The following is a 20,813-nucleotide window of genomic DNA, read 5'->3' on the forward strand; positions in this document are numbered from 1 at the left end:
TGACATGGAAGTCCAAAGCGCAATTCATTTTATATTAAAAATGTGAATAAGCTATCACCTCTCCGTTAACATGTCTTGTTTGGAATAAATATTCAATCTGGGGTTACTTTTGTCATTCACCCTTTGTAAGACACGTGTAGCTTTTTGGATAAAACACACAGTCACTTGACAACTCCTTCTTTACTTTTAATGTTAGTGTTAACTCAACTATTAATTATTATTATATCAATTAAACATATGGGCCCTACTTGTATGTTACTTGGATTACTATTGTTGTGCAATTTGATTAAATTTAAAAATTCTATTGGTATCACATGATTGAATAGATGGAGTAAAATATTAGAAATTATAATAATTATCTATTAAAAATAAAATATAGACATCAAAATTAAATAATTATTATAATTCTATTAATAATAAATTGAAATAAAAAAAATAACATATATTATTCAAAAATTATATTAAAAATATAATATTATAATAATTAATAACTTAAAATATTTATAAAATCATAAAAAAAGTTAATTGACTTTCACAATTAGACAATATAAATACTTTCTTTGTCCAACAATTGATTGTCGACTATTGACTTGACACGTTCCTTAAAGAATAAGAAATAATCATTCTTTGATCTTATTAAATTTAATATTTTGAGAAATGTGTTAGATGACAAATTGTATTAAATATTAACGGTAAAATAGACACAAAGAATAAATTATCTCTTGATTTTTCAAATTGAATAAAAATTATTGAACAACTATTGTTAGACGGGGGAAAGTAACATATATTGAGTTCCTGCTGGCACGGACTCCACTATTTAGTATACTACTCCCTCCATCCCATTTTATATGTCATGTTTTTACTTTATACTTGTATTAAGAAATGATTATGAATTAATTTAACGAATGAACATGAATCATTTACTTAATTTTTCTAAGTTGGTCAAATATATATTTTCAAGGCTAACAACTCATAAGAGCAAAAAAGAAACAATATAATAATTTATACATTAATTTTATGAAATAATAAATATTATAGACCAACTATTTATAAAAAGAAGTGATATATAAAACGAGACAGAAAAAGTATATAACAAGGAAAATAAGCAACCTCCTCTCCATAACATGTTAGGTATTTGAAAGGGATCCCATATTTGAAATTGACATTTAATTTGAGGCTATTTTAATCTATTCATGCTTTTCCAAAGTTGTTTATAGCTTCTTCTAAAACATGTGCAGTAAGTTCATGCAAACTAAGTTGTTTTCCACTAAATGCAAAGTAAGTCTTTTTCAATTGTTATTTAATTATTACTAAGCCAATGAAACGAGACCAGCGGCGGATCTAGAATTTTAAGGTTGTGGGTGCTCTGAAGTGAAACTATAAAAAATGGGAAAAATTACATAAATTAATACATTTTAAAAAATAATTACTGATTTTAGCGATACTTTTTGTTTATTACCATTTATAGCAATGTTTTGTTAAATATGTAATATGTATTAAACTTGTATTATAAATGAATTAAAAGTGTTCAAGTGGAAAAAAAATATTGTTGCTATAAATGGTAAATATTTATTTATTTTAGTATATTTAGGTAAGTTTCCCTAAAAAATGTGTGTTAACAATGAGATTCGAACCTTGGTACAACAAGGTTAAAAGAGTCTTAAGTACCCATCCTAGAACCATTGGACCAACTATATAATTTATTCATTGGGTGCTCTATGTTAATTTTATACAAATACCTATCGATCTACATAAATATATATATTTTCTAACGAAGTTAATGGGTGGTTGCGCACCCGGCGGACACCATGTGGGTCCGCCCCTGTGTCAGACCCATTTGTATTGTCAATTGGCATTTTGTCATTTACTAATAATTTTTCATTTTATTTATTTATTTTAATAACTTATGGAGTAATTAGTTTATTCGGTACTCACTTGTTAGTGGAAAGTATATTTTAAATTACATTCTTTTAATGTTTTTTTTGGTAAATTTATTTTGTTTTACAAATTTAGTTATAATGGAATAGAGTAAGAACTATTTTTACAATTAAATAATTACATAAAATACAACAATTAAACTAAAATTCTCATAATATCATTAATGAAATTGGTTTGCCTTAACAAAATAAATAGTAATAATTTATTTTGAGTAAAAATAAAATCTAATTGACTTGGAAAGATATATAAAGAATAACTCAATCAAATAGCTTTAGTGATTAATTTTGGGAAAATGTACAAGTGTCTTCTCAACTTATGTCCGAAATCTAGAGACACACTTATACTATACTAACGTCCTATTACCCTCCTGAACTTATTTTATAAGTAATTTTCTATCTCTTTTCAGCCTATACGTGGCACTAGCTTGGAAAAAGAAATCAACCAGCGTTAGGCCCACAAGATAGTTTCACGTATGCCGAAAAGGGTAGAAAATTATTAATAAAATAAGTTCAGGAGGGTAATAGAACCTTAGTATAGTATAAGTGTGTCAGGTTGAGAAGATACTTGTGCATTATCTCATTAATTTTTGTAATTAATTTTTTTTTATAAGTGTAGCATTACACTAGATAGTAGATACTATAAGAATCATTAAATCATCTACTATAAGAATAATTAAATTGTGAACGCATATAAGTTCAAAAGATTTTTTTAACTCATTTAAATTAGAGCGACTTAAGGAAAAGGTTAACTTGAAGTTAACTTCTAGATAATAATTTTGACCAATAAAATTATGATTTGATATTTAACATAATATTATTGGGCCCATGCACACAGACAAACCATATTAATTACACTGGCTATTATATATAAAAAAGCTGGTTTTACATGCATATATAGGAATAGTAATAATAATCAATTGATGATACGACAGTTGGCCCGCACTTCACCCTTGGAGCCTTCTTTGACATCAAGTAACCCCATTTTAATCATGGCTTGTTGAAAATCAAGGAAGAACATAGCTTGATTAAAGGCATAAGCATTTACAATGCCTCTAGTTCTAGGGTGGTTGTAAAGAGTTTGATCTGAGAAGAGGACACCAGTGTTTCTTTGTAAAGCATAATAGTAGTCATTGTCAAAATTATCTTTTGTGGTGTCAAAGGCCTGCTCAGACTTGTCACTATTAGTGCATCTTTTTGATAGAGTCTTGGCAAATTGGGCATCCAAAGTTGGATCCACATCATGTGTTGAGTCAAAGTTACTCAATCTATGCTTGAATGATGAGCATCTTGCCACTCCTAGTGTATGTGCACCTATATATTCATGACATAGATTAATAACCCTAATTCATATATATGTATATGTATGTATGTATGACAAATATTTTACCAGATAGAGCCACCATCTCTTGAGCAGTGAAGCCATGTTGGCCAAACAATCTGATAAGTTCTGAACTATTAAGTGTGGGAGGAGGTAGATTGATTGTGTCTTCTATTCTTGATCTTGTTCCATCCTTTCTTCCTTTTGGTATGTCATACACTGGACCTCCAGCCTAGCATATATATGCATAACAATTAATTTAATTATTCGTATATATATAGAGAGAGATGAATATATATATATATATATCTTACAAAGAAGACAGCATCCCTTGCAGCCATGGCAAGAATATCAGCACAAGAAACGACTCCAGGGCATTGGATTTCGAGTTGTTCCTTGACTTGATCAATGACTTCATAGCCTCTTAAGCTGAAATTTGCTGGCGAATCCTTTTCTGCTGTGTTATCCTTTGTTGAATCAATCAACACCGATGCATCACATCCCTTTCAAGACAAACAAAAATTTCATGTCTCAACTCGATCTCATGCATGTTAAAGTAATACTTTTAATTTATAAAATATAGTTACCTGAACAAAGCAATCGTGGAAGTGCATCCTGACAAGGGCAGCAGCAAGAGTAGGATCAGCTTGCAAATGCCTATTCACAATGTTCTTCACTATTCCCTCAGCAAATGGGCAACCCATCATGAAATAATAATCCATTCTCAGACCATCAACAAAACCATATCCACTCACTAGTAATATCACCATAAACAACTCATACTTCCCCATTTCTATCTCCAAGTGATTCATACACCACTTTGGAGCCCTATTTATACTACTACCAATACATTAATAATTCATATTGGATGAAAGGAAAAGTTGGCAATAGTGGTCCATAATTCATCTCTCCCCCACCCAAACAAAGTCAATATTATCATAATCTTAGTGCTTTGACAGGTAATAGCTGTTAAATTTAGTGGGACAAAAGTATGCAAGTAATGTTACACGCACTAGTATAAGTTTAAAGAGAAAAGGGTCAATCATAACCCCTAACGTTGTTTTATCGGTTGACTGTTGCCGTTATCGTGAAAATAAATTATTCTTACCACAACCACCTACAAACTTATCATTTGTACCTTTCAAACTAAACGATTTACCCAAATCGATCTCAAACTCATAACTGAAAGTAGGTAAAGATAACATTCAATCTGCAATTAGGAATATTTTAAGGTAGGTAATTCAAAACAAAGCTAATATTTGAAGGAACTGTGTTTGCAGTTAAAGACAACTACAAATAAATGTTCATGTTCATGGATGGGTTCGGATAGATGGTAGTTGAGGTTACAACCACAACTGGAAAGAAACTACTACAAATATCAATTCAAGTAAAATTACACAGCATGATCACATCAATCACGGTATGGATCGTCTTCCTCCTCATCCTCATACTCTTCCTCATCTGCCACTGCATCTTGATACTGCTGATATTCAGAGACCAAATCATTCATGTTGCTCTCAGCCTCAGTGAACTCCATCTCGTCCATTCCCTCACCAGTGTACCAGTGCAAGAAAGCCTTCCTCCTAAACATGGCCGTGAATTGTTCACTAACACGACGGAACATTTCTTGAATGGAGGTTGAGTTTCCAATGAAAGTTGATGCCATCTTTAGACCAGTTGGAGGAATATCACAGACTGTTGACTTAACATTGTTGGGGATCCACTCGATGAAGTAAGAAGAGTTTTTGTTCTGCACGTTAAGCATCTGTTCATCAACTTCCTTGGTGCTCATCTTTCCACGGAACATAGCTGATGCTGTCAAATAACGGCCATGTCGAGGATCAGCAGCACACATCATGTTCTTAGCATCCCACATTTGCTGAGTTAACTCAGGGACAGTCAAAGCCCGGTATTGTTGGGAACCTCGTGAGGTAAGTGGTGCAAACCCAACCATGAAAAAGTGAAGACGGGGAAAAGGAATGAGATTTACAGCAAGCTTCCTGAGATCAGAGTTAAGCTGGCCAGGAAATCTGAGGCAGCAAGTTACTCCAGACATGGTTGCAGATATCAGGTGATTCAGGTCACCAACTGTTAGAAGATTAAGGAACAGAATCAGAAAATGCAACTTTAGATAATAAAGTATACAAAACATCATATAGCACATAGGGATATATAGCTAACCAAACAACACTGTCAGGAAAGTAGGTTTTATGCAGATTAAAGGGACCAGCTAAGAAGTGATAAGTAATGTTTACAAACTTAAGTTTGCTTCTCATAAATGGACAGTATACCAGTTATAGAGGACCTCTAGAGCTGTATTAGTTGACTAAACATAATACTGTTATTTAGACAAGTGAAAAATACCACCAAGTCTACATTCAAAATGCAAAATTTCGCTAAGAGAGACTATGTTAGCAAACAAAACACAATTAATGTTGCATAGAGAGAAATACAATCTATTTGGGTTCAAAATGCAATTTTAATCAAGAGAACACAAGGGGAAATTAATTCAAAACAGATTAAAATGGGGAGGGGGGAGAAGGATTGACTGCACCATCATAAAGACCATTATAACATAGAGAATATTAGGCCAAATGTGTGAAAACATGCACACTTACTAGTGAAGATCCAAATATCTTCTATCATGATGCTAAAAGCTAACTCGATGAAATCAATGACTAGGTAAGTATATGCCAGTGTAAATTAGAATAAACTGAGGCTACTTACAGCTAGGAGTTGTCAGCTTGAGGGTACGGAAACAAATGTCATACAGCGCCTCATTGTCAAGAACCATACACTCATCTGCATTCTCCACAAGCTGATGAACAGACAGTGTGGCATTGTAAGGCTCAACAACAGTATCTGAAACCTTTGGAGATGGGAAAACAGAGAAGGTAAGCATCATTCTATCTGGGTACTCCTCTCTGATCTTTGAAATCAAAAGGGTTCCCATTCCAGACCCAGTCCCTCCTCCCAGGGAGTGGCACACCTGAAACCCTGCATATAATACCACGTGTAAGCACCAAAGAACATGAGTTCACTCAGAAGTCATCAAAATGATTAATATAAGTATCTTTACTCACTCCAGTTATAGCCTTAATAAAATGGATTCTAGGTTCCTACATGTAATACCAAACCATGCTTAGCTGCTTTGTTGTCTGATACCAACCTTCTCCTCTCCCTTCAATATTCTTTCCTCCAGTACTTTTTTGCTATTTCTAATGAACTTATTCTTAAATTATACTGCTGTTTCTAAGGTAATTTTCTCACAAAATCCTAAGTACATTAGGATATCAGCTTTACCACTCTGATATTTCTCTCACGAATCGCCTTCCCCTATTGATATTTAAGTCATTATTAACCTCCTTGTCTCAATAAACTAAAAGATCTGACTTATCATGCCCCAAAGCGTTACAGAGATCATATCTACTTAGTTATTTAAGTGAGGGTTTGCAAAATAATTTCTAAAACTTCTTAACTAAGCTGCAAATTGTTTTTAACACTACAGATTAGATAGTTAGATTCATACATTAACAAGACGTAATGAGACCTCAGCAGCAGATCTTAAATCTATAATACAATCTAAACAAATCAAGAGCATAAGAGCAGTTAAAACAAACACCTTGAAGGCAGTCACAGTTTTCAGCTTCTTTACGCACAACATCGAGAACAGAATCAATCAGCTCAGCACCCTCAGTGTAATGACCCTTAGCCCAGTTATTCCCAGCGCCAGATTGGCCAAAAACAAAGTTATCAGGACGAAAGATCTGGCCATAAGTCCCAGATCTAATACTGTCCATGGTCCCTGGTTCCAGATCCATAAGCACAGCCCTAGGAACAAACCGTCCACCACTAGCTTCATTGTAATACACATTCACCCTCTCAAGTTGTAGATCTGTGTCTCCCTGGTACCTTCCGGTTGAATCAATCCCATGCTCCGCACACACAACTTCCCAGAACTTGGATCCGATTTGGTTACCGCATTGGCCACCTTGAATGTGAAGAATCTCACGCATTTTCACAGCAGAAAGTTGAGAAACAGAGAGGGTTTTTTAGAGGAGGAAGGTTTGAAAGAGTGAAGAGAAATGAAAGTTCTGAGATTTGTAAGGTGAAAATGAGACTTTATGGAAGAAATGTAGGGCTAAAAAAAAGTTTAAAATAATTAGTGCCTCTGGTTTATTTTTTAAAGAAAAAAAATATGGCTCTTGAATCGAGATTTAAATTTTAAATTTCGAATTTTGGCGCTTCAAGAGCGTAACATAGGTATGGCTGTCTTAACCTTTTTATGTCATTTTCCTAAATTTTGTTGACCAAATTGGCACAATTTGTTATTTAGTCACTCAAATATAGACCTAATATATAAAAATAATGATTAACTTAATTTTATTTTAACATTTATACCCTTTGATTTTAAATTGGTATATACAGATACTTAAATTTATATAAAGTAAGATATAAATATAAATATGTGTATTACCTAACAATTCACATAGGAGACACTTAAATTGATTTGTAGAACTTCAATTTCGAAGGAGAAACTTTTATATATAGTCACTCAAAATTAGTTCAATTACTCTCAACAACTATGGTTTGATAATTACAACCCATAGCTATTTGTTATAAAAGAAGAGAGGCGAGCGAGACTAGGAGAGAGGGGAGAGTGGTGAGCAAGAGAGGGTAAAGAATGGGAGAGAGATGAATTGTATATGTATATCGATTAGATAATTGTATATTATACGTATGTAATTGTATATATGACAAACGAGATTGATAGAGGGAGGATAGAGGTGAGTGAGACTAGGAGAAGGAGGAGAGAGGCGAGAGAGAGAGCAGAGAGTGGGAGAGAGGTAAATTGTATATGTATATCGATTAAATAATAGTATATTATACATATGCATTTGTATATATGGCAAGCAGATTGAGAGAGGGAGGAGACAGGGGCAGAGAGTATGAGAAAGATGAATTGTATATGTTTATCGATCAGATAATTGTATATTATAAATATTATTTGCATACTCTAGTGAATTATATATATACAAATGTGACTAATTATACAAATTCGAAGTCAGCCCACGTAATTAATGTATAATATTGGTCATGAGTGATAATTATAGCAAACTGTAATTATAATAGATAACAAAGTAGTATAAATTTGTTTAACCACATAATTTTTTCATTTATAAATATATCTTTACTTATTCAATTTTATGTATGTATTTGTTCACATCAAAGAATTGAAGGACATGTATATTAATACAAATTAAATTAAAAGGCAGTTTTATATTATCATACTACAAATTTAGCCTATGAATAGACAAACACATTACGTAATCTTGTCCAAATTTGTCTGGTAAGCATACTCATCTAAACAGCTTTTATGCCTCAAGATCACTTACTTATTTTTCTAATTAGATTTTTGTGTAAATAGCGGATCGACCAATATTAGACCAATTCGACTTCTCTAAAACTCATTTGCTTTGGGTACGAACAAGGGTTTATTTCGACATGCAATATGAAATCATAATCTAATTGTAATATGAAATCTAAGTTTAGATTTCATAAGTTATATTTTTTTTTCATAAACTTGAGAATTTCAAAAATTGTGAAAACTGTCAAAGTTTCTCAATTTATACAATTTTATCAAATTAATAAAACATTGTTTATAAACAAGATATCAAAATATTTAAGAATATCGCTCTGATAAATCACATATATTTTATTTTCTTTTTATAAATAAATATTTTTGATTATATATTTTCGAATATATATAATTTGTATCGATATCTATTAATCAACAATAAAATTAATTAGTTATTTTTTGATATAATACGGACAATATCTTCGTAACGAACAGGAGTTTTTTGTTCCAAAATTTAGATTGACGAGCCATTTTCTTACAAAATACAATTTATGTGTCAAGTTTTGTATTTTAAAAATAAATTAAAATAGTAAATAAAAAATTTAAATATATTTTAAAAAATTCAGAAACATATCTCAAAATCATATATCCGAATGTTAATTTTATAGCATGATTACAAATTGACTTATATTTTAGTAGTATGGTGAAGTTTTATTAGTTATCTACTACTTCTCAAATCACAAATCATACTTTATTACTTTCTCTTTTTAATTACATTCCATACATCTTTTGTTGTTGAAGTGGATCTTAAAAAGTTTTAGACTAGTCATTTCTCCTTCGACCATTTTTTAGTTTCATAATGAATATAAAAGTTATTTGGCATGATACATAATGTGTCATTTAATTTAATTTTGAATTATATTTATGTATTTTAATTTTGGATGTGCACAAATAGACATTTAAATTTATATAAAGTTAAACAATTAAACACACGTGTCCTGCATGTCATTTTTTGTCCTACGTGGTATCCTACGTGTATTGTGCCATGTAGGACTCATGTGTTTATTTATTTATAAGTTGGATAGTTAAAGGTTTTGTTTGTGCATTATGAAAGTTGAAGGTCAAAGTTAAAATTTAAAGATAAATTTAGGGTCCATTATATGTATTAAGACAAGTTATTTTGTTGAAACCCTTTTGTCCACCGGGGGTATACAGGCCAAGTCATTTACAACTCTCTCACATTTCTATTTTTATATATTATCTATTTTTATTATCAGGAAGAAATATTTTGATATTATGGACAAGATGATAGTGGGTCCCATAATAGACATGATAAGAGACGTGAAATTAAATTAATTTAGATATATGAAGAGAAGATGGTCAGATGTTTGAGTAAGGAAGTGTGAGAGGTTGATTACGGTGAGCCTAAGAAGAGGAGAGATAGATTAAACATATATGAATAAATTTAAAAAAAAAACTAGTGCTCTATAACTATAGTTTTGTCATTTGCGATCCATAACAAATTATAACATTAGATATGTATAAATTGCGACGATTTGTATAAATCAAATGTATGTGTCTATAAAATCAAAATCATGTTTGTATATATTTGTATTATGCTACAGTGGCGAGCGAGATTAGGGGAGAGACGAGAGAGACGAGCTAGAGAGTGGAGATTGAGAGATTAATTGTATATGTATATTTTTTAGATAATTATATATATGTAACTAGTATGTATATGTATCAATAATTGTGTTTGTATATCTGCATACAATTTGATTTTTTATACAATTGAATCGAGTTATAACATTTGTATTTGTATATCAAATCTATCTCGCTTTAGCATAATTTTAAGTGTATAGGATGGAAAGAGAGATAAATGCAAAAGATATAATTGGGCAGAGGAAGATCTGTTTTAGCATAATTTTAAGTGTATCTGATGAAAATATATGCATTTGTGTATACAATTTTTCTCGATTTACACAAACACAATTATGTATTTGTATTTTTATAAAGTGAGAAAAGTGAGGGAGATAAATGAGAGCGTCGATCGAGATTAAAAGGAGAGATATGAATGACAATGTGTTTACTACGAACTGAATTTAAATAAAACTATAACTATAATATTTATTTTGAATTAAAAATTTACTGTAATAAACAATTTTTTCGAAATTCGTCGGAGAAATATGATTTAGAGTGAACATACACACATGCTGCTTATGAACATGATCCTATAAATAATCAAACATTGTCTAATTTCCTTATTTGTATTATTTCCACATTACCTTTGTTCTACCTGTAGAATTATAATAAATATATTACTATTGTTAAAAGATTTGCAATTGAATTATTATATTCATGTAGAATTTTTTTATCACAAGATAATTAGTGTTTGATTTGGAAAAAATTGGAGAAGGGTCTATAACTAGCTACTTATATATGAGTTGCAATCCTGTATGATCAATTTCTTTTAAAAAAAAATACACCGAGTAGTGATGATAAATAAGTTAATTGAAATTTAAAATGGATTAAATAAAAATAGATTAAGTTATAATCCGTCCATATTAGTAACAATAAAAAAAGGGTTGAATAATGGTCCGGGTTCCTGACCCGTTTTAATGATCATGCTACCACCGAGTAACAGGTAACGACGTCGTAATGAATGAACAAGGAAAGAGCTTAAACAAAGTTGACAGTCTCCGATTGGCTTCAAATAAAACGCAGAGTTCATCTTTCAGTCCAAATTGGTATTTCATCTTCACTTTCATTCCCTGAAAATTCAATCGAAGAAGAAAATGTCGGTGCAGGAATATCTGGATAAGCACTTGCTATCTCGGAGAATCGAAGACGCTGTCAATGCCGCCGTTAGAGCTAAAACTTCCGATCCCGTCCTCTTCATTGTAAGATCCTTTTCATTTTTTGAAATTTTCGTGCTTTGATTCAAATATAGCATTTCCTATAACTATATCTCTATGCTTGTTAGTCGAATCACATGAGGAAAGCTGTACCTTCGGTGATAACTAAGGTGAAAGCCCGGCAGATATTGGATAGTAGAGGGATTCCGACCGTCGAAGTTGATTTGCATACTAACAAAGGACTCTTCCGTGCTTCTGCTCCCAGTGGTGCTTCTTCTGGAATGTATGCCTTTTCCTTTCCTTTTTAATTTTTTTGTAGTGGTGAATTGCAAAATTGTTTCTTTGTTGAACTAAGTAAATTTAGTTAATCAGCTATAGCTCAATCCTAAATAAGTAAATTTGTGTCCGTAGTTTGACTATGTTCAAGCCAATTTGCATGCAGCTCGACTAATTAGTAGTGCCACCTATCTAGTACAGGTTTTGGAAAGGATTAATTTAACTAATTGAGATTGAAATAAAATTCTAGATAGATCATGGAGGTTTATCCTTCCATATTGTCTCTGCTTCCACCACTATGCCTTCCCCTTGAGGACCCTGCCACATGAATCCCTTAAGTCCATTCTGTTATATTCAGGTCCATTACATGATAAAAGTTAACTCAAGTAATCTCTGTCCTAGAAGTTACCAGACAGAGGGAAATGTTATTTTCTTCATAAGAATTTTTTTATGTGAGCAAATGCCCTTGATTCCTTTTTTTTTTTTTTTTTTTATAAAACAGTTTTTTTTTATTCGTGAAAAGACCATCTTATTTTATGTGTGCTTCTGCTCCTAGTGGTTCTTCTTCGGGAATGTATATTGTTTGCTATCTTTCTTTTCTTTAAAGAAGATTTTTCTTTCTCTTTTTGTTTGAAGTCGCGGATTTCAAATTCCATGAAATTATTCATGCCTTCGCAAATCTGATCTTTTGTTGAACTCAAGGAAATTTATCAATCACTATTGCTCAATCCCAGATCAGTTGGTGTTGTCTATATGATTCTTTTCTATCTTTCTATAAATATGTATGTGTACGTGGGTGGTGTCCGGGCCAACTTGTGTGCACCTTACGAGTTCACAACACAAGCTCTGAAGCACAGTTTACGAAAGGACTAAATGAAAGTCTATTTAAATATCTCGTCCACTTAATCCTACTCACCATGGTGAGAGCAGATTTGTTCAGCAAGATTGTCGTTAATATTCCTATCCAAGATTTCCATATGGTTTCTCCTATTCCTCATGGCCCTTAACCACTCAGCCTTTCCCTCTCAGACTCAGCTATATGAATCATCTACATCCATCCTGTAATATTCAGGTCCCGAAATGGGGAGAAAAGCTCTTTTGTTGATAATGATTGTTTGATGCGTGTATAAATCGAGTGCAAAGGCCATCTTTTTGATGCATGCAAAGACCTTTTTTGTTCATATGAATAGTTGTTCTGGTTGAAACTTGGAAGCAATGGCCCCTTGGTTTGTCTTTTGCTCCTCAACAATTTTCTGTGATGCATGCAAGAGTAGCTCCCCTGTTCATCTTTACTAAAAAACTTTTATATATGAGACTAGAATGACGGGGCCTTGGTAGTTGGTACTTTCTAGTCTTAATTCAGAATTCAGATTCTAATGCTGTGTATATCTCATTTTTACTTCTCAATAAGAACTACCTGTGAAAAGCAAAAAAAAAAAAAAAGAAAAAAGATACATAGATACTAAGATAGAGGTTGGAAGTGCGATGGTGAAAAATAAAAATATTATCCAGCCTCTCTGTGTGATTTGTCTTTTTTGTGCTTGTTGCAGATCTGTATTTGAACATTTACTTAGCCACTGCAATTTATATTGGAGATAAGGTAAATGGTGTAATGATTTTTGTTCTAAAATATCAGGTATGAGGCGATTGAACTACGTGATGGAGAAAAAGGAACTTATCTTGGAAATAGTGTGAATAGAGCTGTCAAGAATATTAATGAGAAAATTTCAGTGGCATTGGTTGGTATGGATCCAACTCTTCAATCTCAGATTGACCAGGTCATGATAGACTTGGATAAAACGGAAAATAAGGTATAAATGTTCAAACAATCTGATACTTATTTAGTTTAGGTTATCATCTGAATCTGAGTGGCTCTACATATTATCAATTTCCTGCATAGTTTATGAATCTAATACTTAGAAACCTGTTTGAATAGACTCAGTTTAAGTGCTTTTATGCCAAAATAGCTCTTAAGCACTTTTTTAGTGACAGTTAATTTAAGAAGTGCTTAAAGCTCTTGATTTTAAGCTAAATGATAAAAACAAGCCAAAAGGTATAAGTTAGGATTCTAACTTATGACTTTTGGCTTATAAGCCAAAAGGTATACGTAAGGATTCTAACTTGTGACTTTTGGCTTACAAGACAAAGCTAAAAGCCAATCCAAACAAGCTCCTAGTACATAGATGCTACTTTAGACTACCTGCACAGTTTATGATGTCTTAAAAATTGTCATCTTGCAACTAGCATACATATTTTCTCGACTTGATGGGTTGCAGGAAAGTGTAAAACAAGAGTTGCTTTGTTGAAAGATAAATTTTGTGGAGCCTGGAGTTGGAGATGTTTTACCTAGAGGCAACTGAAGCTTTCCCTATCTTTGACATTCCCTTCTGTCATATGCACTTGTTTGCTTCTGTCAAAAGAGTTTTCCTTTCACTGTTCACCAAATTAGTGAACATAGTATGGACAATTCAACTTTAGTATCCTTTCTATTAGACCATTGTTGATTAGGCTCCCTTGAGCGGGCATATGCACTTCTTCCGTCCTCTTTGTTATAGTTTTGTCCTTTTTTTTTTGTGTGTACTATGGTTAAGAAAGTATCTATCACTGGCTTTAGAAAAGTAGCTCTACACTCTGGCTCCAAGTGTACCTTTTTTAGCACCATTCATATGATGTCTACTAGAAAGTATTTTCTTGCAATGATGATAGTTTGACTTTGTAATTGGCCTATTCTCAAGTTTCTCATTTGTCAATATATGCAAGTTTGATAATATTCCATTTTCTGGACATAATAACTTCCATGCTGATTGACCTTTTTCTTTGTCCACTGTGATAGAGTGAACTTGGAGCGAATGCTATTTTAGCTGTCTCCATAGCTGCTTGCAAAGCTGGAGCTGCTGAAAAAGAGGCAAGCATACTTTCTCAGTAGTATACCTAACATGATAATCTTCACTGGATTACGTAGCTTATCAGTCAAAGAACTTCAGGTTTCTCTTCACAAACACATTGCTGATCTTTCTGGTCAAACAAGCCCGCTTCTTCCTGTTCCGGTCTTTACTCTCATTAGTGGAGGAAAGCATGGTGGAAACAACTTGGCTATTCAGGTAAACCTGCAGTCTATTGTACATCTGCTTAGAATATTAAGACCTGCACAATCATTGCTCCCAAGTTCTTCATAGTGGTGTTGATTTATTATCTTTGAAATAGTACCTACTGCCAAGAGCAAGAAGAACAAGCCAGTGAAATGCTATTTTTTCATTAAGTTTTATTGAAAAGATTATACATTGGTTTTGGGTTATGATACTGACTTGTTCTCTTTTTCTTTGATTCTCTCAATATTCACCCACAATCTTTTTGTACATTGGTTTTGGGTTAATGATACTGACTTGTTCTCTTTTTCTTTGATTCTCTCACTATTCACCCACAATCTTTTTGTTTTTCTTGGTTTTGCACTTGCACCTATTTTTGACATGTAGATGAGTTGCTGACATTTACATAAGAGAGTTTAAGATGCATATAGAAATTACATTTTTTTAAAAAGTCAGTAACTTATACATATGAAAGTTACTTTTGTTGACTGATTTAAAGAATCATAATGTGATTATGAAAGAAACTGTCCAGTCTCTTCTTATCATAAATAGTCACTTCCAATGACCAAAAGTAACTTCAGATGAAGGTTATAAGACCTTTGTCTGCTTAGAATGATGAATGCTAACTTATTACCTAATGCATTTCCCACTCACTTTTGTTTACGTCATAGATACTTCCTTGAGCTACTTTGCCACTATGTTCTATCAATTTCTTCAATGTTTTGCATCTTGATATGTCATATCTATTTTGACCCCATAATGTTCTAAATTGTAAATAATATCTGAAATTTGATATTTAACTTCCACAGGAGATAATGATTCTTCCAGTGGGATCAAACACATTTGAGGAAGCTTTACAAATGGGTTCAGAGACCTATCATCATCTGAAGGTGAATTAGTTCAACTAAAATATTTGTTAACCTGTTTTTCTGATAGTCTATCTCTGCCTCATGAAGGAAGTTTGAACTGCTCATCAACTGATTACACAAAGTACATTTGTCTTATTGCCTTATGTCTTCTCACGTTTATGCCAGAATTCTCAAACAATATTTGGTTCAAGTTTGAAAAGAATAATTTTATGAAGTTGAAGTTTTGAGGGTATTTGGAAGTTTTGCGTTTGGACATGAATTATACTTGAAAAAAAGTTGAAGTTTTTGATTGGAAACCATAGTTTCACTTGCATCAGTTATCAAACCAGTTTTTTCAAACTTGAAAACTCTCTATTTCAAGTTGAAGTTGAATTAACGGACCAAATTATAAAACAGATTAAATTGAAAGTTCTTTTCAAATATTCCAAATATTTTCTATAGACAAACGGCACCTGTCAAGTCAAGTGCACTTCTAAATTATAACAGGAAAGTGATGACATGCTTTTTAATTTTGTGGATACACAGTATTTGCTTGCACAACTGCTATTATCCATGAATCTTCTCTTAACCCTGGATTAATATGCAGTAACTTGTGCAGAATTTCTGTTAGCCCATACAATTATATACCCAGTTTGTAGAGGGTGAGATGTATGTAGACCTTACCCCTACCTTTGTGGGGTAGAGAGGTTGTTTCCGATAGACCGCTCAAGAAAAGCTTTTTCCAAAACAGATTTCAAAAATACTAGAGTAAAACAAACTATGGTGAAAATATCGAAGAAAAGAAAAGTATTGACAACAAAAGTAAAGGAAACAACAATAGTGATAAAATTTACGAATAGGATAATGGTGAAATAATTTCTGTTTGCCCAAAGTATATAAGTTGCAGCCTGTACATGCTGGCATATTAGATACCCTTCTATGATATCCACATGTGATACTACTCAGAAGAATTCGGAGTTGAGGTTCTACTGGTGTTGTGGTCCAATTTTTCTTCTCACCAATTACTACTCAGTAACAGTGTAATATTTGTTGAAAAATATATTATCTGAATAATACTTCTTAAATCTAGTTTACGTTTGAAGTGTTTATACAATAGTCTTTGCTTACAATTGGAAAGAAACATGAGATGCTTTGAAGGAGAGTCCACTTCCAGTCCTTTTGTTTTTCAGTCCTACAATCAAAGCAAATTGTCTTTTGAATCTTTTCTGATGAAGAATAGTGAATGCTGTAAATGATATAAATTTGTTGATCTACTTCATTAGCTCCTTCAATTTTATCTAAGGAGTTAATCCTGTTTTTGTACTGTTTCTTGTAACCCCCTGGATGCAATGAACTCAATTACTTTATCCGAAAAGAAAAAATGTCTGTTGCTTATGTTTAAAAGGCAGGCAGTTATTACAGAGACATATGGTGCACATGGATGTAATGTTGGTGAAGACGGCGGTTTTACTCCCAACATCTCAAGGCAAGTTTTGACGTCTTTATTTTATGTTTCACAATGAAATTATTGACCCTGAATACTGCATTTGCAGCTTAAGAGATGGCTTGGACCTTGTTCAAAAGGCTATTGGGAGAACAGGATACAATGAGAAAATAAAGATAGCAATTGGTGTTGCTGCCACTGAGTTTTGCATAGGTGATATATTTGTTTTAGTTCAAATTTTTGTTGATTATAGATTAGTATAATCATATGATATTTTTTCTTAGATAGCTTGGAAAGTGTTCAGTTGATAATGCATTAAATCCATGCTCACATTCATGAAATACGTCTTTTTGGTTGTGTGATTTATTTATATTTTTAGATGAAGTAATTAATTCATTCATAGCATCCAGAAGATGCAAATAGTTATGTGTGAGATATTTATATTCTCATTACTAACAAACTGACTTGTGGTGTTTCAAATGTAGGTACAAAATATGATTTAGATTTTAAAACTCCAAATAAATCTGGACAAAATTTTAAATCAGGACAGGATATGATTGATATGTACAAAGAACTGTGCGCAGGTACTTTGCTATTTATTGATTCTGTGATGTGAGCTTTCTGTTAGTCGTCATATTCTTATCATTTCTTATTCCTTTTCTCTCCCTATAGACTACCCCATTGTATCAATTGAAGATCCATTTGACAAGGAGGACTGGGAGCATGTCAAGTACTTTTCTAGTCTTGGAATATGCCAGGTCTGTCTGGATTCTTCCTGGCGATTTGCTCATGTGATTAACATCAGCCTTGATGAGCTTCCACCCATACACATACATTTATAATGAACCTTGCTATTTGCTTAAAGTCCTGTCATATTTATCGTGTGTCCCATCATGTGTCAAACATGAATTGCTTGCTGCAGGTGGTTGGAGGCGACTTAATAATGTCAAATCCTAAACGGATCGAGAGAGCCATACAAGAGAACTCATGCAATGCTCTTCTTCTCAAGGTACCTACCGACATTTGCTGGTACTCTGCATCTTTCTTTGAAACAAACTTTTGTCCTTGGTCAGCGCCTCATTGGCCATCGTGCACCAGTAGACCTCTTTCTCTCTATCCTGAAAGAGAGATGGTCATAATTCAAGAGAGAGAGGTTCCTGGTTCAGACTGTTGACTGATCAAGGGCAAAGATTATTCCTCTCTCCATCATAGGTACAATTAGCAAGAAAAAAGGAGCATATGATGAAGATTTCCCACTCAAAAAGAGTAGAAGCAATAACATATGTGGCAAATATGTCAATTTGATGCACAAAAGGAAAAAAAGCATCCTCTATAAAAGAGCTTTCTTGAGATATATCCTTGCTTTAAAAATGGATAAGCCATATCACATAGATTGTTGGTTGAAGAGATTAAATCTTTATTTTGTGAAGGGACACCGACTTCTCGTGATAATACTGAAAGCCGTTGATTTATTATAACAGAAGAAACATAGATCTTTCCAAATATATTTTCTTCTAACCTATCAATTGTATCTGCTAAAGAGGATATGCTGGCAACTCAACACTTCATATGATCATTCAGGATTTTCTGTGGTTTGACTTTGTTCTGGTTTTCCCTTGGTATAGTTAAGCTCCCCATCCCCTTCCCTTTCTTGGATTGAACTAGACTTTCAGCATCTTATGTATGTACAGTTGTAGAAACACAGAGAAACTCGATGTAATATTTTAATTGTTTAGCCTGCAGTATGATTTAGAGTTGGATTAGTTCTTGAATGTGTAATTAGATGTCTGGACAAGCTTATACCTAGGTTAGTGATCCAACATTACAAGACTTCCATTTTAGTTTACGTTCTATCTCAAAAACATAACTCATCTTTGAACCCAACCTCATCATCCTATCTACAGTGGATCAGATTACCAAAACCCCCCCAAAAAATAAAATAAAAATAAAAATGGGGACTCAATAAGCAGAGTAATCCTGACCTTTACCCGACATCCCACACTGGAACCATTGAAGGTTGCACCCACTAGCTCTGTTAACGTTTTGCTCCTCACTAGTTAACATTCAGTTCTTTGTGTTTACTGCTTTTCTCTAATGAGACGTACAATTCTCGGGCCCTTGTTTCATTATGACCACAATTGGTGGCAAGAATCCCTGAAGGCTTTACATGCCATTGGAGATTGCTCTACTGTTTATAATTTGTGGCTGCTCCGGAGAACTTGTTCCTCCTCAACTGTCAAGGTCCATGTGATGGCAAAAATGTCAAAACAACATTTGCACTATTTTAACTTCCGAACCACTGCCTTATATTTGTGATCCTAGTAAATATGCCATTTTGATTACTTCCAGGGATTCTGATACTTTCTTGACTATTAGGTCCTCAGATTTTCTTTGTAAATTCTCCTTGATAGCATCATAAATCCTTTTGTGGAATTGGACAGTATCCTTTCCTTTTATAGCTTAAACCCATTGAATAGATATGAGTCTCCATATCATCTGGAAATATCAGTTACATATGTTACTGATGTAAAAATACTCTCTGATGGCATGGGTTGGCTGGGATACAGGTTAATCAGATTGGTACAGTGACCGAAGCCATTGAAGTTGTCAAGATGGCCAAGGATGCCCAATGGGGGGTTGTGATATCTCAAAGACTTGGTGAAACTGAAGACAGTTTCATATCTGATTTATCTGTTGGCTTAGCTACTAGTCAAATTAAAGCTGGTGCCCCTAGCCGAGGAGAACGACTTGCAAAGTACAACCAGGTGTTTTGCTAGCCTATCTATGCTGAATTCATGAACTGCTTTCAACTTTTATAGGTTTATTCTTCCCTTTAATGGCACATCATTCGGCTCTGCCATGCTCTTATTGTGCTTTGACTCTTCAAAGGATTCATCTTCTGTTTTTTCCTTTTTCCCTATTTCTAATTTGTAAGACTTATTGTTTATTTTGCAGTTGCTTAGAATTGAAGAAGAGCTTGGTGATCAAGCAGTTTATACTGGTGAAAAGTGGAGGAACTGATCTTTTTTTCATCAGAATTCTGGTTTTGGACCATTCCATTTAGCAGTGGCACTATCTCTTTCAGTTTGCAGCACAACTACAGTTTTGAACATTCTTCCTACTGTGCATTACACTTGAAAATGCTACAGTGTCTTCTAGCTTTGTACTAATGATTGTGGTTTGCAAGATGAGCTTGTTTGTTCTATGTACTAGTATTTACATCTAAAATTTTTCTGTATCTAGGTTCATTTGTAGAAGATCAACTTGAAGAGCAATCATAAATTAATTTAGTTTTTTTGCAACTTATCAGTGGTTTTGATCTTACAAGCATAAAGGGTGATTTGACCTTTGCATATTGCACGTTTCTATTAGCTTTGTAACACATGAAATGTGAGACCAATGCAGGTAAAATTTCATAAAGATGGTCCTTATTCAAAATAACTGTTAGCCTTGCAAATTTCATCTTTATTATAGAACAAAGAGCATAAGAATGGTTAAGTGTACTCCCCCCTGGTAAGGCAGTGAGCTTAGGATTAGCCAGGTATAAATTCATAAATCTACTATTTAACAGCAACTAAGCATTTCAAATCCCCAATAGTGTTGATGCCAATTTCTTGTATACAATTGCATAACCAAGATCCCTCTTCACTCTTGCAACTATATTTGGAGCAGCATTAAAAATACAAAAGG

At 33.1% G+C, this 20,813-nt stretch overlaps 3 protein-coding genes across 3 annotated transcripts; 1 reads left to right on the top strand and 2 right to left on the bottom strand.

Annotated features, from left to right (window-relative positions):
• Window positions 1-2,732: 2,732 nt before the first annotated feature.
• On the bottom strand, window positions 2,733-4,095 carry LOC107023101 (peroxidase 47). The gene is made up of 4 exons (XM_015223657.2): window positions 3,843-4,095; window positions 3,570-3,758; window positions 3,325-3,487; window positions 2,733-3,248 (listed from the first exon to the last, which is right to left on the bottom strand). The coding sequence occupies exons 1-4, from the start codon at window positions 4,065-4,067 to the stop codon at window positions 2,851-2,853; spliced, it is 975 nt and encodes a 324-aa protein (XP_015079143.1). The 5' UTR covers window positions 4,068-4,095; the 3' UTR covers window positions 2,733-2,850.
• Window positions 4,096-4,466: 371 nt separating this feature from the next.
• Window positions 4,467-7,400, bottom strand: LOC107023100 (tubulin beta chain-like). Its single transcript, XM_015223656.2, has 3 exons — window positions 6,878-7,400; window positions 5,983-6,252; window positions 4,467-5,343 (listed from the first exon to the last, which is right to left on the bottom strand). The coding sequence occupies exons 1-3, from the start codon at window positions 7,269-7,271 to the stop codon at window positions 4,667-4,669; spliced, it is 1,341 nt and encodes a 446-aa protein (XP_015079142.1). The 5' UTR covers window positions 7,272-7,400; the 3' UTR covers window positions 4,467-4,666.
• Window positions 7,401-11,285: 3,885 nt separating this feature from the next.
• On the top strand, window positions 11,286-20,429 carry LOC107021128 (cytosolic enolase 3). The gene is made up of 13 exons (XM_015221730.2): window positions 11,286-11,514; window positions 11,598-11,752; window positions 13,382-13,556; window positions 14,579-14,650; window positions 14,730-14,846; window positions 15,641-15,721; window positions 17,089-17,165; window positions 17,233-17,336; window positions 17,609-17,707; window positions 17,796-17,881; window positions 18,046-18,132; window positions 19,691-19,888; window positions 20,079-20,429. Exons 1-13 carry the CDS (start codon window positions 11,410-11,412, stop codon window positions 20,142-20,144), a joined length of 1,422 nt encoding a protein of 473 aa, XP_015077216.1. The 5' UTR covers window positions 11,286-11,409; the 3' UTR covers window positions 20,145-20,429.
• The last annotated feature ends 384 nt before the right edge of the window (window positions 20,430-20,813 follow it).

This window comes from Solanum pennellii, chromosome 6, assembly GCF_001406875.1.
Source record: "Solanum pennellii chromosome 6, SPENNV200".
NCBI classification, from domain to species: domain Eukaryota; kingdom Viridiplantae; phylum Streptophyta; class Magnoliopsida; order Solanales; family Solanaceae; genus Solanum; species Solanum pennellii.

Excerpts from the sequence above, each read along its gene's own strand:
- LOC107023101 (XM_015223657.2), bottom strand. The coding sequence starts at position 4,067 with ATGAATCACTTGGAGATAGAAATGGGGAAGTATGAGTTGTTTATGGTG. Across the intron at positions 3,759-3,842 it reads TCCACGATTGCTTTGTTCAG|GGATGTGATGCATCGGTGTT; the intron begins GTAACTATATTT and ends TTGTCTTGAAAG. Across the intron at positions 3,488-3,569 it reads CAAGGGATGCTGTCTTCTTT|GCTGGAGGTCCAGTGTATGA; the intron begins GTAAGATATATA and ends TATATATGCTAG.
- LOC107023100 (XM_015223656.2), bottom strand. The coding sequence starts at position 7,271 with ATGCGTGAGATTCTTCACATTCAAGGTGGCCAATGCGGTAACCAAATC. Across the intron at positions 6,253-6,877 it reads AAACTGTGACTGCCTTCAAG|GGTTTCAGGTGTGCCACTCC; the intron begins GTGTTTGTTTTA and ends TATTATATGCAG. Across the intron at positions 5,344-5,982 it reads CAAGCTGACAACTCCTAGCT|TTGGTGACCTGAATCACCTG; the intron begins GTAAGTAGCCTC and ends ATCTTCTAACAG.
- LOC107021128 (XM_015221730.2), top strand. The coding sequence starts at position 11,410 with ATGTCGGTGCAGGAATATCTGGATAAGCACTTGCTATCTCGGAGAATC. Across the intron at positions 11,753-13,381 it reads AGTGGTGCTTCTTCTGGAAT|GTATGAGGCGATTGAACTAC; the intron begins GTATGCCTTTTC and ends CTAAAATATCAG. Across the intron at positions 17,337-17,608 it reads TGCCACTGAGTTTTGCATAG|GTACAAAATATGATTTAGAT; the intron begins GTGATATATTTG and ends TTTCAAATGTAG.